This window comes from Nothobranchius furzeri, chromosome 2 (genome assembly GCF_043380555.1).
Source record: "Nothobranchius furzeri strain GRZ-AD chromosome 2, NfurGRZ-RIMD1, whole genome shotgun sequence".
Lineage (NCBI taxonomy): Eukaryota > Metazoa > Chordata > Actinopteri > Cyprinodontiformes > Nothobranchiidae > Nothobranchius > Nothobranchius furzeri.
In genome coordinates, this window is record NC_091742.1 from 79,389,855 (window position 1) to 79,415,602 (window position 25,748).

Here is a 25,748-nt window from a genome sequence, read left to right on the forward strand (position 1 = left end):
CCCTTCTGAGCAATTTTACACAATTTTTGAGACAATCGTGCGAACAATGATCGAGCAATCCAATCAGAAACGGACCCTAAAAACAGCAAAAAATCGCCATTTCAACCCAAAATGGCCGACTTCCTGTTTGATATTGACCTTGCTTGCAAGAGACTTTTCTGTGCGGACTGTTGAGTACTACAAGTGTACCAAATTTCATAACTGTACGATAAACTAAGCTTTATGGAGAGGGTTTTTTTCACATTCTAGGGGGAGCTGTTCGATTTTTTTGGGACCTTTAAAATATCAAATTTTTCACCAGGCCTGATAAGTTTGCAAAATATTGTGAGTTTTGGGGTATGCTAAGGTCCCCAAAAAGCTGTTCAAAGGGGCACGAGAATAATAAAAAAAAAGAAAGAATAATAAACAGAGCAAAAACAAGAGGCCTTCGCAGCGCTTTCGCTGCTCGGGCCTAAATAGTCGTGTGTATCATAAGAAGTAAAAAAGATGAAAAAGTTAAAAGAACAACAAACTAAAACCAATAGAACAAGTAAAACCAGAATATAAAAAACACAAATTTAAAATCGAACAAACAAGGTGGAAAAACTAAGGATGAGTTGATGCTTTATGGTTTGGGAGTTGAAGGCCAGGGAGAAGTAGTGGGTTTTCAGGCGTGATTTAAAAACGGCAAAAGAGGGTGCTTGCCTAACCTGAAGAGGTAATGAGTTCCACAATTTTGGGGCACAGACAGAAAAAGCCCTTTCCCCGCGGGTCTTCAAACGTGCCTCAGGGACAGTTAGGAGGAGCTGATCTTCAGACCTAAGAGCATGAGGAGGGTGGTAGTAGTTAGAATAACATTTAAATCTAGTTCATTCTTTTCATGAAAAGTATTTTAATTAGATTAATCATTGCAAAGCTGTTTTATCTTAGACACAATTTTACACAAACTTTTAATTGTGTTCATCAGCATGCTCAGACACACATCTTAAAAGTGCACTTTTATTTTTCAAAGGCACTCAAAAATGAGGGCACCGTAATTTCTCATGTAGTTGTGCCCATAAAAATCGAAGGAGGGCTGGCTTGACGCTTGTTTCCAAACAGTCATGTCTGCGCTTAAACATTTTTAAAGAGAAGATCTGGACTTCTCCACAGCACAGCCAATGGTTGAAAGTACCAAAGAGGCTCTGAAAGAAATAATAGTCCATCTTGGCTCTGCTGAAAGGGAATTATTTAGCTCTCTTGATGGATACTGAGCATGTGCGAGGAAAACAGGCGCTGAAGTCGCTGAAGGAACACGCCGGAGTTATGGAAAGTGGTTAAAAACTGTCAAGATTGATGGAGTAATATTCTGGATAAAACTTTTTGAATCACTTTTATTGTGAAGGACTTCTGGCTGATTATTTGGAGCTTACGGATGACGTTATGTCATTAAAAAGGTCAAGGATAAGGAACGCGAACAAGAAAACAACGCTGGAGCAAGGTGTGGCTGACGAGCAACAGGTGACAGGAGTTACAATGGCAGGCATGGATGATCAGCAACAGGATTTACCGACGACGATTTTCATGATAATAGGAGAGGAAATAAGAGGAGTAATAGAGACCTTGCAGCCACAACTGGACGATTTAAAGCAAGAGATATTGCAGGCTGGCAAAAAAAATGGAAGATGTGGAAGAATCGTGTGAAATGGACAGTCGGATTATAATATTGGAGAAAGAAAACGGACAACTTTGTAAGGTGAATAGTGAGTTAATAAAGAAGGTTGATCATCTTGAAAGTTACTCTAGGATGTGTAACGTCCGCGTTTATGGGCTGCTGAAAGATGTAGAAAAGGGACAACCCTCAAAATACATGGCTTCTCTCCTGAGCGAGATGTTTAAAAGTAAACTAACTTCGGAACCTGAGGTTGAAGTGGCTCATCGGATTGGATTAGCTGGGAAGACTGGAGACAGAGCCATGATTGTGAGACTACAACGATATAAAATGAAGGAAGAGATCATGGAAATTATGAAGAAGGAACGCATCTTTGAAAATCGCGGGATGAAGCTGCGAATTACTGCAGACCAGATGGAGATGATGGCGAAAAAGAGGGCAATCTTCCGTGATGTGAGAGAGAAATTGTGGAAGGCGGGTGTAAAAAATGGGATCATTCATCCTGCAAAATTAATTATAACATTTAAAGAAGAAACCAAGAGGTTCGTAGATCACCTCCAAGCTGAAGATTACTGGAAAAAAGTGATAGAGCCAAGCTTGAGTACTAGAGAATGATATATTAAGACCACAGGATCTAATTTAGGTTAAAATACAGCTGGCGTGGTGAGACACTTCTAATTTAGATATGGTTAAAGGGGGTATGGAGTATGAATGGGTGAATGTGTGTGATGTGATGGGGGTTTTCTTGTGGTTGAACGTCTGTAATGTTATGTGTTGCTCAAATATATATTATTATATGACAATGGCAAAGGTTTGTGTATTGAGAGGGAAATTATTGAAACTACATAATGACAAATGTTCTTGAATTACCTAATTCCCCTACCGGACCGAGCACCCAGAGGCTGATCAACATCCTCCCTTGACCTCCGGATCTGAACAGAGGGTCGTCTGAACGGTGAGGTAGAACACAGATTGCGTCTGAATGCCTCTTTTAAGAAATAATTTAGCTTAACTGCAAACCAAATTCTTTCACCCAGAACGTGTTTTTCTCTCTCTAAGATAAAACCTTCTGAGACCTACATTCACATATTCAAACACACACACTTCATGTTTAGTTTCATCCAGACACGGACTGCTTTAATACCAAGTTTTAATACCAAAGCTTTTATAAATTGTCATTTATGAATTGTCTTTTAAATTGCCGTCTTTAAATTGTTAGTTATAAATTATTAAATTTTTAAACCTGACTCTTCTTTGAAATAAGACACAGAGTGGTGCATTTGGTCATTGAACGAGCAAAGATCTTTTTAGATCTTCTGAATTAATAAATAAACTTTTGTTATTAATTAATTCAATTCAATTCAAGTTTATTTATATAGCGCCAAATCACGGCAAGAGTCGTCTCAAGGCACTTCACATAATAAACATTCCAATTCAGGACAGTTCATTAAGCCAATCAGAAATAATTCTTCCTATATAAGGAACCCAGCAAATTGCATCAAGTCACTGACTAGTGTCAGTGACTATACAGCAATCCTCATACTAAGCAAGCATGCAGCGACAGTGGAGAGGAAAACTCCCTTTTAACAGGAAGAAACCTCCAGAGAATCCTGGCTCAGTATAAGCAGCCATCCTCCACGACTCACTGGGGATCGAGAAGACAGAGCATACACACACACACACACACACACACACACACACACACACACACACACACACACACACACACACACACACACACACACACACACACACACACTCACAAAGACTAGTAATGTGTCTATAGTTATATTGTGATGTTTTAGTAAATATTCTATTTGGTGAAAGATAAACTTTATTGTATTTATCCTAGTGGATCTATAATTAAACGGATAAACTAGTATTAGCACATCCAACGTCAAGGAAAGCAAATAGCCATTATCAGGAGAATGTTTTAGTGGTTAGCAGCAGTGTGCTAGTCGATGGCCTCCTCCATGAGGCCACCACAGCTCAGCAGAACGTCGTTGTAGCTTCTTCTGGGGAGAAAAACACTTACAGAGAAAATAAAGTTAACAGCTGAAATTGCACAAAATAGTACAGTTAAAGAGCATACTGTAGAAGAAAGCAGTAGAGTGTGAAAAGTGATCAGTGTATCCTCCAGCAGTCTAAGCCTATAGCAGCATAACTACAGAGTAGTGCTGGGTATCGATTCAAATTTCCAGAATCGATTCCGATTCTTGAGATTTAGAATCGATTATCACTATCTAATCCGATCGATTCCGATCAGATATCGATTCAATTCAGGTCATCAATTTAAAAACAGTTTTGCAGTTACCATAATTCCATGACTGCATAGTTGTGCAGTTTATTGATAATATTGACATTCAATGATAAATTAATGAAATATTGGCCATTAAAAACAGTTGTAAGGACCAGTTCCTCTCCAAGAATGTCAAGTGTTTCCAGTGTTTTCTAGGACATCATTAAATTCAGATGTTAGGAATTCAGCCAAAAGCTATTGCTGTTGAAAGCAAATGCCATTTTTATTCAGATAAGTTTAACCATATAAAAAAAGATATTATTTGCCAGTGCAAATGTAAACAGAAGCAGAAAGCTTAAAATTAACGGCTTTCGTTTTACTTTGTGCAAATAGAAATTAAAAGGTACAGAACCTTAAACAACAGTTTCACAGTCTTGTGCAAAAACTTAAACACTTCAAGTATCCAGAAACATTCAAATGCCGTTAAAGTACAAAAATGTAAACTTGTGAAACGTGAAAACTGAAAGGCATTCCATATTAATGTACAAACAAAACTGAACAGGAAATTAAACTTGACTAAAGACAGACTGCGTAAACTGTCCTTTTATGAACATCACTTGGGAATGGTAAGATTCTTCTGCAGGAAAAGTGGCTGATTCACATGACCAGGGGTGAGACAGCTTCTTTTTGCAGTGATTATATCACCTGCAGTTGAAAAAACCCTCTCAGATGCGACGCTGGTCCCAGGGACACAGAGATGTCGCTTAGCCATGCGAGCCAAAAGAGGATACTCTTTTTGATTCTCTCTCCACCAGACCAGAGGATTGTCCTGCTGTCCTGCAGGTCTCCTCGCCCTGTACCTCTTTATCTCATCTTCTGCCACCTCTGCAAGAGTTTTCTTTGCATGTCCCCTCTCCTCTCTTGGTATGTAGGCTTCCCCAAGGAGAGACTCCAAAGCACTGGATTGCTTGGGGTTATGTGCAGGGGGGTTGTTTTCCTCCTCTTCTTCCATTTCATCAACTTCATCTTGCTGCGTGAGAGAGAAGAAATACTTATATGTGTCGTTGTGCAACAATAGGCTTCGGTTTGGCTATGAATAACTTAACATAACATAAATCTGTCATTTTGATCTAAACTATCAAGTCAGACAACCACTTGGATATCAGGAAAAGTGTTCAGTCTTGGTTCTTAGCGTTGTGTATTTTTTTGAAGGTTATAATAGCTTACTGCCTTGTGTATTTGAGTGTAATCTTATTATTTCTCGTTTTCTCCAAGGATATGTGCTGCTGTAGCGAATTAACTTCCCCACTGTGTGATTAATCGGAGTATATTCTATCATCTATGAATACCTGCCTGCTCAGGCTGAGATTTAAAATATGGTAAAAGTATTTGCTTGGATTTTTTTTTCACAAGGCTTCTTATTACTTACATTAGATGCTTCTTCCTCCATCCCACCCACTGCCTCAGCCTGGAGCCTGGAGAAGGTGTGCTCTCGCTCCTCCTCACCCAGAAATGGCAGGGCTTTGAAGCGTGGATCAACAGCTGAGGCGGCATGCAACATGGCCGTCTGATTCACATACCTGAAATATAAATGTCACACATTTAAATCTATGCAATTAGGGAGATAAAATTTTCTTAAATTGTTTAATTAAATACACAATATAACCTATTTTCTCTCTCACACGCACAAAATAGGCCTACCTTGTGCTCAGGTTTTTCTTGATCTCATTCTTCATATCCTTAACAACTTTGGAGTCTTCTGGGAGGCTGGTCATCTCCTTCAGCAGCAGAGCACACAGGGGTGCGATCACTGAGAGGGTTGGTGACTTTTCTTCTGACATGACTTCAGTAGCTTTTTTCATTGGCTTCAGAGCTCGGACCACATCTTCAGCATCAGTTATGTCTTCCTCTTTCAGACTGCACAAATCTTTTTCATTTCTGCGGACTTCAAGTGAGAGCAGAGCGGCAGAGATAGCAGGCTGCTGCTCCAGAAAACGTTCGAGCATTTCCAGTGCACTATTCCATCTGGTCACAACATCAATTGTGAGCTTGTGTTGTTTAAGCTGCAATAGTTTCTGCTTTTCTTTCAAGATGCGGCTAGCTGTTGTGCTGCGATGGAAGAACGTTACAATGTGCCTCACTCTCCCAAGCAGGCGTGCAATATTTGGGAGTTTGAGACCGGTTTGCGAGGTGAGGTTTATGATGTGTGCAAAACAGCCAATGTGTGTTAACCCCATCATCTCAACAGCATGAATCATATTAGCTGCATTGTCGGTCACCATAGCAGGATCTTTGCTCATCAGCCCCCACTCCTCTATCGCTGCGGTCAACATTTCTGCTAGACTGGCAGAACGATGGTCAGTTTCAACTTCTGTAGTCTGTAATACGTACGAGTTGAGGTTCCACTCCTCGTCAATATAGTGTGTCGTCAAACTCATGTACGATTCCGTAGCCACTAGGGCTGGGGGTAAACGATTATTTTTAAAACGATTATTCTGACGATTATTTTATCGAATAGTCGACTATTCTAATGACTATTTAGAAAATTAATCTAATGATTATTTTTCTATTGCACAATTAACAAAAACCAGAAAATTTCAAATAAATTCCTCAAAAAAATTGATAAATTCTTACTGTAAGAGAATAAACACTACAGGCCTTCCATTTTGTATAACACTGCGTTTATTGTGTTGGTTGGTTATGTTCTGGTGATGTGTAGAACTTGGGAGTGCAGGCTGCTGCCTGAGAGGTGGTAGAAGATGGAGTGTCTCCATGCTGCTTTGTTTTGGTCACTTATATGCGTGAGGCGAGTGGTCTTACGGGTTAAACCAAACTCAGGTGATATTTTACACTAAACCGAAAACCCACAACACTCTAAATGTAATAAAAGGGAGTTCTGTTTCGTTCCCTCCTGACTGCCAGTGGCAGTAAACAGAGTGGATGTATCTCCTCGCGCTCTGCGCAGGTCGAGTACTAATGTAAACAAAGTCACGCACGTGACACGTAGCGCACCTGGTCGCGAGTCTATAAATTATGCGCCGATAGCTACGTTCGGGTCTCCCGGGATCTCGCCCGAGAAGTTCCGAGTGACCCCTGTGACTGGCAGTCATCCATGTTCTCACAGAACCATAGTTACACCGTAACTTCCGATCTACACCACAAAAAAGATGAACTCTAAACCAAAACGTAACAGCTTATCCCAACGCAAGAAGCTGTTAGCGAAGATGCTAACAGTAGCTTTACCAACATTAAGTTCGTTACCAAGTTTAAATAAACCAAAAACACCCAGCAGCAAACAGACCAGCACGGAGGAGAGACTGCTACCACCAAAACAGCTCTCCTCATGTCTGAAAGAAGCTCCTTAATGAAGGGAGAAGCGCTCCCGGTGATTTTCTACATCTGCGGTAGACACGAAGCAGCGCATCTGACCCCGGAAGTTGTTGTCCGTTGCCGGGAGACGAAGGGGCAAAACAGGAAAATAATCTAGTAGTGGACGGACGTTGTTCCGGGTCTTCGGTATTTGGCGGAGATGTTAGTGAAGGCGGAGAAGAGGGCGAACTAGAGGAAAAACAGGCAGATTCCTCCTCTATTTACAAACTCCCGGGGATGCAACAAGTGGGCGCGGTGCGTCGACTTCCGGATCTGACGTCGACAAATTTTTAGAATCGAGCCGTCGACTTCGTCGAGGCTTCGCTACAGCCCTAGTAGCCACAGATGTCCAGGTATCCGTTGTAATGCCCACTCTCTCTGCTGACTGAAGCTTACTTTTCACATTTTCTTTCACCGACTGGTACATGTTTGGGATGACTTCTTCTGAAAGACGTTTGCGCGAAACCATAACATATTGCGGCTCCGCTACTTTCATTAGCCGCTTGAAGCCCTCGTTTTCAACGACAGAATATGGGCACATATCCTTGCAAATGAAGCCCGCTATCGCCTCGGTTATTTTGTGAGAACGTGTAGAATTAGCCGGCAGTTGTAGTGATTCCTTGATTTTCATCTGCTGCAGACCAGTGGACGGCTTGCACGCAAGATCTTGGTGATGTCGCAAAATGTGATTGTTGAGATTGGTTGTATTTCCGCAATATTTCACCTCCATTTGGCATGCCTTGCAAATCACTTTGCTTTTGTCAAGCTGACCTTTCTCTTTGTCCGTTCTGAAACCAAAATGCTGCCAGACTGCAGCTTTAAGAGTTTTTGGTGTTTTCAAACCGAGCGCATGGCTAACGTCGCTGCTAGTATCCGACGCCATTTTTAAAAATATCTTCACACCTAGCACGCATGCGTGAATTCAGTCACATGACGGTGGGCGGGAGAAGGTCGCTGCACCATATTAACCCTTTATCATCACCCACGCCTCTGAACTTCTTTTATATTTTAGCTGTACAAGAGCCAGACACTGTTAAATGGTTAAATCGATCTTTGGACGTATGAATCGATCTTCATGAATTTATATAAGAATCGATTCAGAATTGGAAAATCGATTTTTTCAACACAGCACTACTACAGAGATAACTCTGGATAATCTATCCTATTTAGATGGAGGCATGTTGGAGTCAGGGCAAGGGAGAGCCGTCTTTACCGACTGTACACTCCACCTCCCTGTACTCCCCCACTTGTCCAGATTTAGGCTAACATCAGATTTTAACCATAAGCCCTATCAAATAAAAACGTTTTAAGCCTATTCTTAAAAGTAGACAAAGTGTCTGCCTCACGGACTAAAGCTGGGAGCTGGTTCCACAGGAGAGGAGCCTGATAACTAAAAGATCTGCCTCCCATCCTAATTTTAGATATTCTGGGAACCACCAGTAGACCTGCAGTCTGAGAGCGAAGTGCTCGGTTAGGAACATATGGAACAATCAGATCACTGATGTATGATGGAGCTTGATTATTAAGAGCTTTATATATGAGAAGAAGGATCTTAAAATCTATTCTGAATTTAACTGGTAGCCAATGTAGGGAAGCTAAGACAGGAGAGATATGATCTCTCTTTTTAATTCTCATCAGAACTCTAGCTGCAGCATTTTGGACAAGCTGAAGACTTTTAACTGCATTCTGTGGACTTCCTGAGAGCAATGAATTACAGTAATCCAGTCTTGATGTAATAAATGCATGAACTAGTTTTTCAGCATCACTTCTGGAAAGGATGCTTCTAATCTTAGCAATATTCCGAAGGTGGAAAAAGGAAATCCTACAAACTTGTGAAACCTGGGATTTGAATGACATGTCCTGGTCAAAGATAACACCAAGGTTCCTTACTTTGTTCTCGGAGATTAATGTAATGCCATTCAGGTCAGGCGATTGGCTAAGCAATTTCTTTTTCTGGATTTCTGGTCCAAAGATGAGAACTTCCGTTTTGCCTTGATTTAAAAGCAAGAAGTTTAGAGTCATCCAACTTTTTATGTCCTCAAGACAAGCCTGTAATGTACCCAACCGATTAGGTTCATCAGGGTTAATGGATAAATATAACTGAGTATCGTCAGCATAACAGTGGAAGTTTATCCCATGCTGTCTAATGATTTTACCAATTGGGAGCATATATACAGGTGCTGGCCAGTAAATTAGAATATCATCAAAAGGTTGAAAATATTTCAGTAATTCCATTCAAAACGTGAAACTTGTACATTATATTCATGCAATGCACACAGATCAATGTATTTCCAATGTTCATTACATTTAAATTTGATATTCATAAGTGACAACTAATGAAAACTCCAAATTTGGTATCTCAAAAAATTAGAATATTCTGAAAAGGCTGAATATAGAAGACACCTGCTGCCACTCTAATCAGCTGATTTACTCAAAACACCTGCAAAGGCCTTTAAAAGGTCCCTCAGTCTTGTTTTGAAGGCACCACAATCATGGGGAAGACTTCTGACTTAACAGCTGTCCAAAAGACAATCATTGACACCTTGCACAAGGAGGGCAAGACACAAAAGGTGATTGCTAAAGAAGCTGGCTGTTCGCAGAGCTCTGTGTCCAAGCACATTAACAGACAGGCGAAGGGACGGAAAAAATGTGGTAGAAAAAAGTGTACAAGCTCTAGGGATAACCGCACCCTGCAGAGAATTGTGACGACAAACCCATTCAAAAATGTGGGGGAGATCCACAAAGAGTGGACTGCAGCTGGAGTCAGCGCTTCAAGAACCACCACGAGGAGACTCATGAAAGACATGGGATTCAGGTGTCGCATTCCGTGTGTCAAGCCACTCTTGAACAAGAAACAGCGCAAGAAGCGTCTCGCCTGGGCCAAGGACAAAAAGGACTGGACTGATGCTGAGTGGTCCAAAGTTATGTTTTCTGATGAAAGCAAGTTCTGCATTTCCTTTGGAAATCAAGGACCCAGAGTCTGGAGGAAGAGCGGAGAAGCACAGAATCCACGTTGCATGAGGTCCAGTGTAAAGTTTCCACCGTCAGTGATGGTGTGGGGTGCCATGTCATCTGCCGGTGTTGGCCCACTCTGTTTCCTGAGGTCCAGGGTCAATGCAGCCGTCTACCAGGAAGTTTTAGAGCACTTCATGCTTCCTGCTGCTGACCAACTTTATGGGGATGCAGACTTCACCTTTCAACAGGACTTGGCACCTGCACACAGTGCCAAAACCACCAGCACCTGGTTCAAGGACCATGGTATCCCTGTCCTTGATTGGCCAGCAAACTCGCCTGACCTTAACCCCATAGAAAATCTATGGGGTATTGTGAAGCGGAGGATGCAATACGCTAGACCCAACAATGCAGAGGAGCTGAAGACGACTATCAGAGCAACCTGGGCTCTCATAACACCTGAGCAGTGCCACAGACTGATCGAGTCCATGCCACGCCGCATTACTGCAGTTATTGAGGCAAAAGGAGCCCCGACTAAGTATTGAGTGCTATACATGCACATTCTTTTCATGTTCATTCTTTTCAGTTGGCCAACATTAGAGAAACAAACATTTTTTCATTGGCCTTTAGAATATTCTAATTTTCTGAGATACCAGATTTGATGTTTTCATTGGTTGTCACCTATAAATATCAAATTTAAATGTAATGAACATTGGAAATACATTGGTCTGTGTGCATTGCATGAATATAATGTACAAGTTTCACGTTTTGAATGGAATTACTGAAATATTTTCAACCTTTTGATGATATTCTAATTTACTGGCCAGCACCTGTATAGTAAAAAGAATTGGTCCAAGCACTGAACCCTGTGGTACTCCGCAAGTAACCCTGGAGTATGAAGAAGATTTGTCATGTACATTTACAAAATGAAATCTGTCAGACAGGTAGGATTTAAACCAGCCTAACGCTGTTCCTTTGATCCCTACAACATGTTCAAGTCTTTCTAAAAGAACATTGTGATCAACTGTGTCAAAGGCAGCACTGAGATCTAACAAGACTAGAACAGACACAAGATTCTTATCTGAGGCCATGAGAATATCATTTGTAACTCTCACTAATGCAGTTTCAATGCTGTGATACTCTCTAAAACCAGACTGAAATTCCTCAAACAGAGCATTAGTGTTTAAATGCTGACATACTTGGATGGCCACTATTTTCTCCAGGACTTTGGATAAAAATGGAAGGTTAGATATTGGTCTATAATTCATTGGGTCATCTGGATCCAGAGAAGGCTTCTTAAGTGAAGGTTTGATTACAGCAACCTTGAAATCTTGTGGTACATACCCATTTACTAAGGATAGATTGATTATATTTAGAATGGGGGCAGTAACCAAAGGAAATGCATCTTTAAATAATTTGGTTGGGATTGGATCCAAAATGCAAGTTGAAGGTTTAAATGAAGCCAATATTTTTGATAACTCTGAAAGCTCAACTGGATCAAAACGGTTCAAGCACAGATGAGGTTCTACAGTCACTTCTGATGCTGCCTCACTTACTGAGGAAGAAGAAATCGCATTAGGGAGGATGCTAAAGATTTTGTTTCTAATAGAATTAATTTTACTTGTAAAAAATCCCATGAAGTCATTGCTGCTGAGGGCTAAGGGAATAGATGGCTCAGAGCTATGATTCTGTGTAAGTTTAGCAACTGTACTGAAAAGAAATTTAGGATTATGCTTATTCTCCTCAATTAATGCTGAGAAATAAGCAGTTCTAGTTTGTCGAAGCTTATTTTTATAAAGCACAAGACTATTTTTCCAGGGTAGGTAGGCCTCCTCATGGTGCGTAAAGCGCCATGTTCTCTCCAATTCCCTAGAGTTTTGTTTTAAGGCTCGTAAATGAGAATTAAACCAGGGAGCCAACTTCCTGTCCCTAATTACCTTCTTTTTTAAAGGGGCAACATCATCTAATGTCACACGTAAAGAGGAATTAACATGATGAACTAAGGCAGTGGTTCCCAAACTTATTTAGCCACGCACCCCCTTCTATGTCCCGACCATGTCGACGCACCCCCCCAGCCCCCACATCGGGGCATGGCTCTCTCTCTCTCTCTCTCTATATATATATATATATATATATATATATATATATATATATCAGATGTCAAGCTAAACAGACAGGGTTAAAAAAATTCCCCATCACTTTCATTTTTTAAATAGTAATTAATAAACATTCGATACCATTACAATTTCCTTTGATTTCATTTTAAATAAATATTTAGAGTGCCCAGGTAGCACATCAAAAATGCAATTTAACGGTTTTCTTGAAGTAGGAACGTTTAACCTGTGCGGCCAGAGCGCTCTCCTTCCTTCTGCTCTGCGTAAACCTGAGCTGATCACCTGCTTGTGCGTAATCAAATGTCTATAGGGGAAAAGATATAGCCATGATGTTCACTTTTACCTCAGACCGACTTATTGCTGTTTTATGGTGTGGCTGAATCTGTGATCCGCTGTCATGCGGACTGGAATAACAAATGCTGCACTAACATGAGATGTGGTCAGGTTCATGAGGAGTCACTGGCTGGAGCGGACCCGACTCACACAGCCGCTCAAGTCACCGCGTCTCGCGCTATTTAAACCAATGTTGTAAAATGACTTCTGCCCAGCCCAGATGTGCTCACTTGTGCACCCGTGAGCCGTGGTTCAGCCGGAACGCGTCTGACCTCTGACAGACGCACTCTGAACTTCAGATCTTCAGCGCGCTGTCAATAGCCTGAATGGGGATTATTTCTTGTTATTTTGTTACATCCACAATGTTCTGTGTGTGAGGTTTACAATGTCAGATCACCTGCATGAGACAGGTGTTAATTACAATCTGCCAGAATGACTCACCACCTTCAGATTCCTCCAACACCGTTAAAAATGGTCAAATACGGAACATATCAGCGTGCGCAGGCCAGAGTGCTGAAGCTCGGCGCATTGTTATTATGAAGCTAGGGCACATGTGGAGGACACGCGCGCGCGCAAAAATATACTTGTTTTCAATTACATTTATTGTGCCCACTTACTTTTTCTTTGGCCCACCCACAAATGAGTTTCTACGCTAATGGTGACATATGACAGACTTCTATGAGCTCTGCAGCCATTACACATTTCACCTCGCGCACCCCCTAGCGGCAGCTCGCGCACCCCTGGGGGTGCTCGCGCACCCCACTTTGGGAATCCCTGAACTAAGGCATCAATTTGTGAGGGGCTAGAACTGAAAATATTGCCCTCTGCTACGTTCCTCTGAGATGCTGAGGACAGTAAAGATGGAACAGTTGATTTAAAAGATGCAGCAGCGTTGTCAGATAGAGACCGACTATAGTGAAATTTACTTTCATTTCTCGAGAACTCAGTTATAAAAAACACAAAGGTTATCAGAAAGTGGTCCGAGAGTACTGGATTATGTGGAAAGATCGTTATTTCCTCACACTCTATGCCATAAGTCAGCACAAGGCTCAATGTATGATGGCAGGAGTGGGTGGAGCTATGTATTCTTTGAGTAAAACCAATTGAGTCTAAGATATTAGTAAAGGCTACATTGAGGCAATCATTTTTAATGTCCACATGAATATTAAAATCCCCCACTACAATGACCTTATCAGTATTTAGCACCAAATCAGATAAAAAATCAGAGATCTGATCCAAAAACACTGTATTTTAATTTAAATCTGCCACCGCTATTGGTTAAGAAGTATGCTATGATGTAATCTGGTACATTATGATGTCACAATGCTGTCGTGAGCCTGAGTGTGTGTGTATTTGTTAGCGGCTCCGCCCTCTCGGTCTGCCAGGCAACAGCATGTGTTGCATTTTTCAAACATGAAGTGGGAGTGGAGTTAGACTCTGGTAGGGGTTGACTTGCTCTTTAAGCTGTTTAACTTGGACCAAGCATTTTGGGTCACAGATAGGTGTAGCTTAGGGTCTCTGTCTATACACCTTATAAGACAATTTAGGTGATGGCATGTTGTTTTTCTGCTATTGAACTGTTTTCTAATAATGTTGTGTTTAATAAAGTGAAGGAAGGAGAGAAATAACGTTTCCCTAGCAGTTTTTAACAATGTCCCCATGTAATCCGATTAATCGATTAATTGTGTCGAGACCCCATCCGATTCATCGATTATCCAAATAATCGTTTGTTGCAGCCCTAGATCCTGTTTGTGGTCAGGTGGTAATGGAAGTCGGCATCATGTTCAGCAAGAAAAGATAAAAGCTCCACATAATTACCTCTATTTAATGACTGGGGGTTTTCATCGTGTCTCCTAAATGAAAGTTCCTGTTTACCCAAAAACATGACCATTCATAGTTGCTTGCCTGAAAATGTCGAACAAATCCTTTCCCCTGCTGTGACAAGCCAGCTAGCATTGGGGTTGGGATGACCTGTTCTCACAAGATCCATTTTTTTCTTGAAAGGTTCATCTTGAAAATGGCGTGGCAAGTAAATCTGCAACCAAGTCTGTCCTTTCCCCTCTTTCAGCCATCATGTGTTCAAAAAATACACGATAGCTGTCTATAGATACAAATCTCTGTGTTTAGTTTTGATATTTTGCTGGCGCTAGACAAGTTCAAACTACTGCTTATCCAATCACAGGATGCGTTCATGTCAGCTTTTGCGTGGGCCACTCTGACTCATGAGCTGATTGGCTATTGCAACTGGATTGTCTCTGTTCACTTACACTCCGAGCGGACTGCTCGGTTGATTCTGAAGACCTAGGGCAGACTTAATCTACCTGAAAACGCAAGCTAGCTGAAATCTGATTGGATAACACCCAACCTTGGTATTTTAACACTGAGAGCAGTGCAACCAAGTGGGTATAATAGGATATAAAGAAAATAGGCCAGTGAAAATTTTTTGATTTAAAAATATTTACCAAAGGAAAAAATACATTTACTTTTTTGAGTAAGTTTAGGCCAGCAGAGAAGGCTTTGCTGGCCCTGACTGCCCACCAGTGGTACTAAGCAGCAGTAGCAGGTTGAGCGGGCAGCAGTAGCTCTCAACAGGTTGAGCAGGTTGTCCAGTAATCGGAAGGTTGCAGGTTCGATCCTGGCTCCGGACAGAGAATTCTGCTGTTGTGTTCTTGGGCAAGACACTTAACCCACTTTGCCTGCTGGTGGTGGTCAGAGGGGCCGGTGGCACCTGTGCTCGGGCGCCTCGCCTCTGTCAGTGCGCCCCAGGGCAGCTACATGGCTATGTCGTAGCTCATCACCATCAGTGTGTGAATGTATGTGTGAATGAATGAATGAATGAATGATACACTGTAGTGTAAAGCGCTTTGGAGTCCTTACACTGAGAAGCGCTGTACAAGTTTGGGTCATTTATCATTGATCATTTAATATTACTAATCTTAATCAAAAGAACATATATAAATATATTCACAGTTAAACTATGATCAGTAGAATTTAATGTATTTCAATAATCCTTAAGACCTGTCAGAGTTCGCCAGAACTTATATTTACATTTTTACATGCTGTGGTGCCATTTTTTTGGAGTATTTCAACTTGGTATACATCAATACAACCTTACATTCTAAATTTTAATAATATAAATGTAAAATGTTCATAGCAACTAAATATTTTACAAAAAAATGCTATTATCCATACACAAATTGAAAATCGTTTTTTGTTTTTACACATATTTTTCATTATATAGAAATGCCACACCTTTATCCCTCAAAATTTTCAATGGCAAAAAGTTACACACAATTAGAGCTGAAACGATTCCTCGAGTACCTCGAATAATTCGAGTACAAAAAATCCTCGAGTCAAATTCTCTGCCTCGAGGATTCGTTTAATTCATATTTAATTAATTCATGGCTTTGCAATCGCCCGGGGTCATGTTTCACCCGGACCGAAATAAGTGACGCACATGCCCACTGGACTGAATGCACACGCGAGTAGCGAATATAAGCCATGGCGGACAACTTGAACCCCGGTGGAGTGCGAAAAAGACAGAAAATGTCAAAGTTGTGGAACCATTTTTCACGTCGTAAGGTGGAAAACGTAGTCCAGTATAAATACAGTAAAATGGATTTAGCCTAGCACAACACCACATCCTCCGTGCTGCAGCACCTGTAAATGTCACTTCTGCAAGCGGACTCGGAGCCTCTACAAGATAATGCATTTTAGCCTGTTTTTCTATATATTCTGCAGACTCTGCGACTTTTTCGTTTGTAGCGCTCAGTTTCAGCTCACACCGTACATCTGGTAGCAACACGTCGGACTTAAAATGTGCTAAAAATAGCCGTTTTTACACAACACGTCGGACTTTTTATTGTGTTATTGATGTCTGTTGTCCCTCGGGGTTTCTGCAGGAGGACACGGGTATTTATGAGTGGCGGAGGAAAACGAAAGAAAGTAAATAAATGTTTTGTGATCAGTATAATTTGACAAAACCACAGCAAACATGGCTTTTGGCAATCCTTGTTAGTGTGAGAAAAAATGTGTGGAAATTAAAACGGACGTGTGTTAATAGGGAAACAGCCGGCGAGCTGTTTGCGCCGTGAGCGTTTCTGGTTCTGTTTGGGCCGCAGCCGCTCGCAGCGTTACGCCGGGGACACACCGGCCGCGGAAGCGCCGCGAAGCGCCGAGAAGCGAATCGCTCACGAAATTCGGCCGCTGCTCGCCGCTCCTCAGTTCAGATCAGACGCGCCCCAGTCGAGGCGCGCCTCGGCTCAGCTGTAGTTTTTCTTTTAAACACTTGGTGTTCTAAAATAAAATGTTTTATTTTATTTTAATTACCTTAAAAGACTCAAAGTCTCTTTTTACACTTTATATTTATTTAGTCAGGATCGTTGTCAAGTCGACGCCAGAAACAATGAAACACAACTTGAATATCAGATGAACAACAAGGCTTTATTCAACCGGCATTCATACAAGTTATCAATCATGAACGAAACATTTCTCTTACCGTTGCTTATGGGTGGAGAGCTGAACACCCCAATTAGAAAACGTAATCCATGATAGGTGAAGAACTGAACACATGTAATCCATGAACCTCGTCAGGTAGAATACGCCAAGCAGCTCTAACCCCCCTGAGCCCTGCTCTGCTCCTTATACATTCCCTGATGTGCGTGCAAAGCTGCACACCTCTACCATGATTACCTTGATTACATCCTCATGATCACATTATGTTCGGCTCTACCATGATTACCCTTGATTACATCCTCATGATAAGTGTGATTGACAAACAGTAGTGATCAATAACTTATATAAAGCAATTATACAACAGATGACAAGTTCATTTTTATTACATTCCACTCTTGAACTTTTCATCTAATTTATGTAACATATCCATCACCATTTCCCCATCAAAACCAACGTCATTTATAACATACCTTGTAGTTCCACTTTAATTTTCATCGTAGTCTTTGCATTATTACCCAATTTATTTCTCTTCTTAATCGAATAACATACCAACAAATAATAAGATTACACAATGTTAGAATGCTGATTATAATTAATGCTGCAATCATAGGTGGAATTAGCACTTTATTAGCGGTACTCGACATGCCTGTAAATATATCCCACCAATGATGAGCGGAAGCCTGTTCAATCAATGTAGCAACATGTTTTATTTCCCCTTGTGCCACAAGAGTAGACACCATGAGCCTGGAAAGGTTGGACCTATGAGAGTCAATCAATTTTGCCACTTCAGTGGAACCATCCAATGCGCATTTGAATCGTTCCAGTGAGAGTGTCCAAGGGGAGTGTAAAACCTCCCATTGTATCTTAGTCAGCCGACTAGATACAGTGTAATTACTCAACCAATAGGTCACGTTATTCCATTCCCACATATGTATACCCTTGAGACAACCTGAAAAGGGAACTGAAGGTACCTGTGGGGAATTGGTCATTGTAGCCACGCATAAGGTGTTAGGACCCACCTGCCAAAACTGTTCCTCTGGGGGTGTGACCGTCCAATCACAGAGTACGACCCTTGAATCAGTGAAACATGGATTGCTATGTCCTTTTACCAATGGGCAGGCTAAACCCTTATCAGTCTCATCACAGTGTTTTACTTCATATGTTCGATTTGTTTTAACATCCCACCACTCTCCACTAACATGGAGATACCAAAACCCTTTAGTGGTTATCACCGGCAGTATCTGATATCTACACACAGTCATTACTGATGTCATATTATACTGATCCCAGTATCCAGTACACATAGATTTATTACAAATCGTCATTTCTGCATGTGGCTGTAGCCATAATGAACTACTGATGTTCCATAATGTTCGCCATGCATGATAGTTATTACTCATTACCTGTATTTGAAACCTATTTCTTTGTGTCTCAGCATGAATAGTCTGCAAGGAACAGACTGTCCAATTACCTATGTGTGACAAATTATGCAATGCATCATAAGTTTCATTCCAAAGCTTTAGATTCCATTTAAATACACTTTTCCACACATCACTTCCTTCTAACTGACTAGATACAGTCGAGGGCATCCATCTTGCAGTCTTGGTGACAGCTTGTGCGGTGTATTCTCCAGTGTTGGACAGCATAGTTCGTGTTACCTCATTGTCTGCTGTGTTAGCCAGACCATACAAAGTTCCAGTTCCTCCTAGCACGGTGTCATACCATGCTCGCCTCCTCCTGTTGCAAGGCGGAATAGGAGGGAATTTCACAGTCCATCGCACATATTCGGCTACCCTTATTTGTCCCATTTGTTGACAAGTGTGAACCAGGGGAGCTACAGCTGTCTGCGTAGCTCTAGCTGTGTCGGGCAGCACCCAGAATATGTACAAATAGGCGTATCCTCCTGTGATTACAGTTCCATTCCTGATCCAGAAATCATGATCAACCTTCATACTCCAATTTGTGCCATTTTGTATGCAAGTACCATTCCCCTGATGGTATGCACAGATGCGCGCTGCAGAATTAAAGGTTACTGTTGATCCTTGAACCAACACCCCCGGGCTGATCACCCTTCCTCGGAATTTAAGACATCCTCTGCACCGGTACATCTTACCGGTAGATGTTAGGTTTCCCAAGTAGCAAGCGTCATTTGCTCTGCATGTGAATGTGCCTTGAGTGCGGTTGGACATACTGCTAACCAATTCCAGATGGCCCATGACCCCTTCTTCCAACACTTGTCCTTCCGTGAGCCCCCAACAGAAATGTGCCCTCAGTGCGATGACAGCGAGGACATGGAGGACGATGACCAAACATCCGACACCACCAGGTCCGCGGAGCCCATCCATCGCCTCGACAAGGGTTCAATCCTTTTGTAGGGGAAGGGGACCCAGTCAACCACCGTCACTCAGACACCCGCCTATGGGATACATACAAAACTGCAGATAGAATGACAAGCATTAATTTTCTCTCCTGTAACATTTGTTTTTCGGAATATTAATCCATTTTTCCTCTCCGGGGAACAATACACTTACCACAGCATCTTTTCCCTGTGCAATAATCTCTCCAGCTCTGGGAGGACCATTGAGCTGCTCCACCCACACTTTTGCCCCCGCAGTAAAGTCTGATGATCCAAACCCAGTTTCACCCCTCTGAGTGATAGTGGTAGGTTTAGTAATCTCTTCAACTTTGGACATTACACACCGTTTGATTACTAACTGAGCTATCTTGTCTCCTTTTTCCAGTACCAACGGTTCTTTACCTGTATATGTCGAGGGATTCTCTTTTTCTGATGTTGACAAGGTTCACAATCTTCTATGGCAGTTTTAATATCATCAATGATGAGATCTATTCCTCTGTCCCTCGCCCATTTCAATGTTCCCTGCACACCCCAATGTCCAGCAGTAACGTGAGCCCATTTGGCTAATCCAGGACTTGATTGTCTTACAGCCTGAATTTTCACTATCTTATCTACAGTCTGATTATGCAGGGATTCAGGATCATTGTTATTAGTATGAGCATCCACATGTAATACTGACACAGGAATATTTTGGCATTTCTCCCAAATGTCCTTCCATAGGTCAGCTCCCCAAACCTCTTTTGAATGTATCTTCCATTGTGTAGCATGCCAAGTTGGCATCCAAGTTAACATTCCTTGGGCTACTGACCAGGAGTCAGTATAAATACTTACTCCCTGCACCCCAGCCGCCATTATTACCATGTGTACTGCTTTCAACTCCGCCCATTGACTACTCTTTCCTGTCCCTGTGAGTTCCATAACTTGTTGTGTACCAGGGTTAAATGCCCCAGCCTTCCATTTCCTGGTTCCTGCCACATATTGACAGGAACCATCAGTGAACCAGGCTCGCTCCTGCTGCTCTGGGGTGAGTTCGCTCCATCTTACCCCCAGTTTCACAGGAGAATCCTGGATTGGTTTTACCTCAAAAGGCACTTCATCCATTTCTGGAACGTCTGCCACTTGCTCGTGGAGCATTGATAACCGTGCTATTTTCTCTTTAGCTTTAGTTGTTATCTCTCTTTCCCCTCTATTCCAGATAATTCCCAAGAACTTCACTGACTGTGCAGATCCCTGCACTTTCGCTGGATTTATCTCCCATCCATGATTCTTCATATGTGTTATCAGAAGTGGGAGCAATTGCTCAACCTCTTCTTTAGTGTTTCCCTGAATCATGATGTCATCAATGTAGTGTGATAGCAATATGCCTGATGGGATCTTTAAAGTCGACAGATTTTCAGCCACTATCCTATGACAGATTGTGGGTGAATGCAAATACCCTTGTGGTAATCTGGTGAAGGTGTACTGTCTTCCTTCCCATGTAAAGGCAAACTGTTCCATCTTGTCCTCAGGGATAGGTATGGTAAAGAAAGCATTGGCCAAATCTATCACCGCATACCATGTACCAGAGTGATGCTGCACCCTTTCCACAATCGTGATAACATCCGGAACCGCAGACGTTAAAGGAGGAGTATGTTTATTCAGCGCTCTATAATCCACAGTCATTCTCCATGAACCATCTGATTTCTTCACTGGCCATAAGGGATTATTCCACCGTGTGGTGCATGTTTTCAAAACTCCTGCCTCCAGATATTCTTTAATAGTGTCCGTAATTTCTTTCTGACCCCCAGGCAACCGGTATTGTTTTTGTGATACCACCTGTGTTGCTTCAGGAATGGGAAAAGGTGTCATTTTGACCTTGCCTACCAAAATGGTGTGGATTCTGTTTATACCAAAACAAAATCGACCATGTTTCAGATGAAGAGTCATTCCGGCCAATATATCCATTCCAATAATCCATTCCTTTGCAGGAGCCACTACTACACTGTAATTTCTAATAGGTTGATTTCCTATTTTTAAGGGCAAAATTACTCCCTTTCCTACTAACATCTGCCCCCCAAGTCCAGTCAAAGGTACAATGTTTCCCTTTATTTTATCAGGATTGCCATGAATTACCGAGGCCTCCGCCCCAGTGTCAACCAATGCCATTACTGTCTGTACTGATTTTTTCCAATAAATCTGTAATTCCACATGTGGTCTGATATCATTTATTGACCATCCTGAGGCACTGGCAACAACCTGAGCTTGACCTTCATCCTATTCATCATCATGTTCCCTTCGGTGCTGTTTTTTCTTTCTACGCTTCACTGCCGCCACCTGATAACACTCATCTAAACTCTCCTCCTCTGAAGATTCTTTGGGAGGGGCGGAAGGTTCAGCAGGCTTCGACGCCACCTCCCTGATCACATTCTGCAACATTCCAGCCAATTCTGACACAGACATCCTGTCGTCCTTTTCAGGACAATGTCTGAACTGACAATGGACCTTCAGTCCCATTTGTCTGCATTTCTCCATCAATGCATTAGTGGGCAATCCATCAATCTCCTCAAACGGCACTCCCGCTTGTCGCAGTGCCCTCCACAGATCTGTTCTAGAGGGGCCCATTGCCCCCCCTTTACGACCCCTTGAATGTGGATCAATCCTGGGTTTATTTTCAGTTCTAGCTCCCTCTCTCCTCGTCTCAGACAAATCACCCAGCGTGGTGAGTTCGCCAAGACGATCTTTTATCGCGGCAAAAGTCTGGTCTGCCGCGCCAAACAACAAGCTGGTCACCATGGGTTTATAATGTGGTGGGGCATGTCTGATGAGGTGGTCTCTAGTTGCCTTAGAGATGTTACAGTCCACCACTCCAGCTCCCCCGTTTCGAGCCACTTGCTCTCTAATAGTGAGTCTGGTGAGCCGCTGAATGACATCTCTCACTGTCTGCCATTGCCCTTTAATCTCAGACCAGTCCGCCGTGGTAGGATAGATTACATGACATGCCAGAGCATATGCATCCCCCACATTGAAATCTTCATCAGCTGGCAATGCCCGGACTGTAGCCCGGTATTCAGCATTTATCTGTGCATCAGTACTTAATCCTGAAAATCTCATGGCATCACCGGCATCTATGGCTATATCACACGCGCCATCCTCCATAAGGCGATTAAGCCAGGAGTCAGTTGGTTCGCCTGGGCGCTGTTTCAGCTTCCCATTCATGTGATTTAACTCATCTTGTGAATAATCCTCTAGCGTTGTTAGCAGCCTAGGGGCGGGTTGTGGCTGCTGTTGTAACATCCTTCTTATATTACCCGCCTCATCGAGTTCCGGCCGTCCCTGATCATCCACCATATCTACCAGTATTGGTGGAATAATTTGCTGTTCTCGCCGACGCCTAGTAATAGGTCTTTGTTCTGACATCTTTATCCCCTGTAATGATGGATACAAGGGCTGAGGTGGTGGGTCAGGTTTAATCGCCCACTCCTCCTCCTCATCATCCCCCCAAAGATCCCCGTTCCATTTCTCCGGGTTCCAATCTTCACCAACATTCTTTACAAACGCCCGGATCTGAGCAGGACCTGTTCTACGAGGTCGCTTCTTTTCCTTCCTTTGCGCTCGAGACACAAAAGTCAGCGTTTTATCCAAAACATTCTGAGCATGCTTTAGCTCTTTCCCCATCACACACACTCTCTGCTCAAACTCTGAGCATGATTTTCCAACTTCTTCAGCATGGATTTTCTCCTGCGCCGCTCGCTCTCTACAACTGCTCAATTCTAACTCCTGTTTTTTCCATGCTTCTGCAAAAAGCCACATCATATCTCTCACTCCTGCCAGCGGCGCTTTTTCTTTAACTTCTATCCGCGTCAAACGGTCCAGCACCACGGCGGGGCTGACCACTCCATTTAACTCTCCCCACGGCCCAGGGCGTCCACCGCGCTGCCTTAACATATCACCAATGGTTCGGAACTCCTCCGTTTCCCAGCCGGGAATCGGCACGGGAATCGGCGTTCCCTCCCCAGAAGCTCTCGGCTCCTTTTTGCTTCTCCAAAAACACTTCATTGTTGCTGGAATAGCTTGACTGATCCTGTTCGTGACGCCAAAAATGTTCTAAAATAAAATGTTTTATTTTATTTTAATTACCTTAAAAGACTCAAAGTCTCTTTTTACACTTTATATTTATTTAGTCAGGATCGTTGTCAAGTCGACGCCAGAAACAATGAAACACAACTTGAATATCAGATGAACAACAAGGCTTTATTCAACCGGCATTCATACAAGTTATCAATCATGAACGAAACATTTCTCTTACCGTTGCTTATGGGTGGAGAGCTGAACACCCCAATTAGAAAACGTAATCCATGATAGGTGAAGAACTGAACACATGTAATCCATGAACCTCGTCAGGTAGAATACGCCAAGCAGCTCTAACCCCCCTGAGCCCTGCTCTGCTCCTTATACATTCCCTGATGTGCGTGCAAAGCTGCACACCTCTACCATGATTACCTTGATTACATCCTCATGATCACATTATGTTCGGCTCTACCATGATTACCCTTGATTACATCCTCATGATAAGTGTGATTGACAAACAGTAGTGATCAATAACTTATATAAAGCAATTATACAACAGATGACAAGTTCATTTTTATTACACTTGGTGTCCTCCATTTCCTCTCTGCCTTTCCTCAGCTCTTTTCCTCTACGTTTGAGTGTTTGTACGCGTGCGTGTGTGTGCGCGCGCGTGTGTGTGTGAACCTATGGTATGAGTTGTTTCTGCCAGTTGAATCTCTTGGAACCCGCTCCAATTCTGCAGCTGTATCCTAGCAGTTTCTTCCTAAATGGGTACGTAAACAACCATGTTTTTCGGGGGTCGTACAGCTCCTTGTGTTTCTCAACTTCCATAATTAATTTAAAGTCATCCATCCTAACTGCTTGCCTCAGACTTTCTGCCTCTCTGTCCTGTTTGCTCCGGTGAAAAGACACCCAAAACCACACCCCCCTTCACGTGGTCACACACGCACACAAGTTCGATGTGTGTGTATGTGTGTGCGTGTTCGTGTGGTTTTTCTGTAGTGTCTGTTTACGAACACGTTTGACTATTGCGGAATTTTATTTTGAAATGCTTTATTTTGTTAACTTTGCCGGCCTGCCTCTTATGTCTACGTTTGACTTCCTGCCAGAATTGACGCGATTCACCCGCGGCTCGCGAAAAAAATAGAGCCAACGCCGAAATGATCGCTGCACGGCGCGGGCTGGAGCGCCGGCGCGAGGCGATTCGCGGCGCTTCGGCGGCCCATGTGGTCTATAGCATAGCTTAACAAGGGCGCCGAATGAAGGCGGTCCCATTTTCGCGGCGCTTCCGCGGCCAGTGTGTCCCCGGCCTCATCCTCCTAGTTATTGTCTGACTTGCAGGCTAGCAGATTCTCGCACAAGGGGAAAATCGGCTCAGGTTTACTTATTTTTTGCACAGGCATTTGTTTACTGTGAAGTAAAGTTGAAGTGCTGAAGTTATGCAAACTAATTTTGAATAAAACTTGAATAACTGGCAATTGCTTGCTCATTTTAAGAGGTCTTTCATAATTATAACATGCTATTTGATATCAAATCAAATCACTTTTATTGTCACGTCACATGTGCAGGTACACTGGTACAGTACATGCGAGTGAAATTCTTGTGTGCGAGCTTCACAGCAATAGAGTTGTGCAAAAATACAGTAATGTAAAAACAAGTAAAATATAAAAATGGCTAATCTAAGTATACAAATGAATAAAGTAAACAATAAGATAAGAGATATAAAATGTACAGAGGTTGGTATGTGCAAAACAGTGGCATTAATGTACAGTATGGAGCGTGTAATGTTGGAACTTGGTGGAGCTCGCGACGAGGCAGCCATACTCGGCGCCATCTTGGCTCATCAATATATGATATAAAGGTTTACAAACACAAAAGGGTAATTTATTAGAGTACTCGATTAATCGAAAAAAAGATTCGATAGAGTACTCGATTACAAAAATATTCGATAGCTGCAGCCCTACACACAATCCTTTCAAACAACAACAAATTTATTTGAAGTGCTTTTATAAATTAGTTTCTGAGATACACTCATTTAAATAAACTATTTGTAGCTCATTTTTCAGGAGTATACAGTTTTCCTAATCTCTCACTAATAATAATAACAATAATAAAGATTATTGCATTAATATATACGTGAGGAAACAGAAACTGAAACTTAATCACCCGGTGCTGTAATGGCGTCAACTGCTTCGAGGAGGGAGGATGCACCATTTGGTAGGTCCATGATTTGTTTAAACATTTGTAATGGTG

The 25,748-nt window shown here is 42.3% G+C and overlaps 2 protein-coding genes and 1 long non-coding RNA gene across 3 annotated transcripts in view; 1 reads left to right on the forward strand and 2 right to left on the reverse strand.

Annotated features, from left to right (window-relative positions):
• LOC129165505 (zinc finger protein 121-like) overlaps nucleotides 1-25,748 on the forward strand; it is a 44,338-nt gene that overhangs the window by 11,151 nt on the left and 7,439 nt on the right. The window lies entirely within an intron of this gene.
• LOC139066305 (E3 SUMO-protein ligase ZBED1-like) lies at nucleotides 4,483-5,727 on the reverse strand. The gene is made up of 2 exons (XM_070548747.1): nucleotides 5,299-5,727; nucleotides 4,483-4,899 (listed from the first exon to the last, which is right to left on the reverse strand). Exons 1-2 carry the CDS (start codon nucleotides 5,428-5,430, stop codon nucleotides 4,483-4,485), a joined length of 549 nt encoding a protein of 182 aa, XP_070404848.1. The 5' UTR covers nucleotides 5,431-5,727.
• LOC139066117 (uncharacterized) lies at nucleotides 23,660-24,726 on the reverse strand. Its single transcript, XR_011519088.1, has 2 exons — nucleotides 23,977-24,726; nucleotides 23,660-23,927 (listed from the first exon to the last, which is right to left on the reverse strand). It is a non-coding gene; the product is annotated as an uncharacterized lncRNA (long non-coding RNA).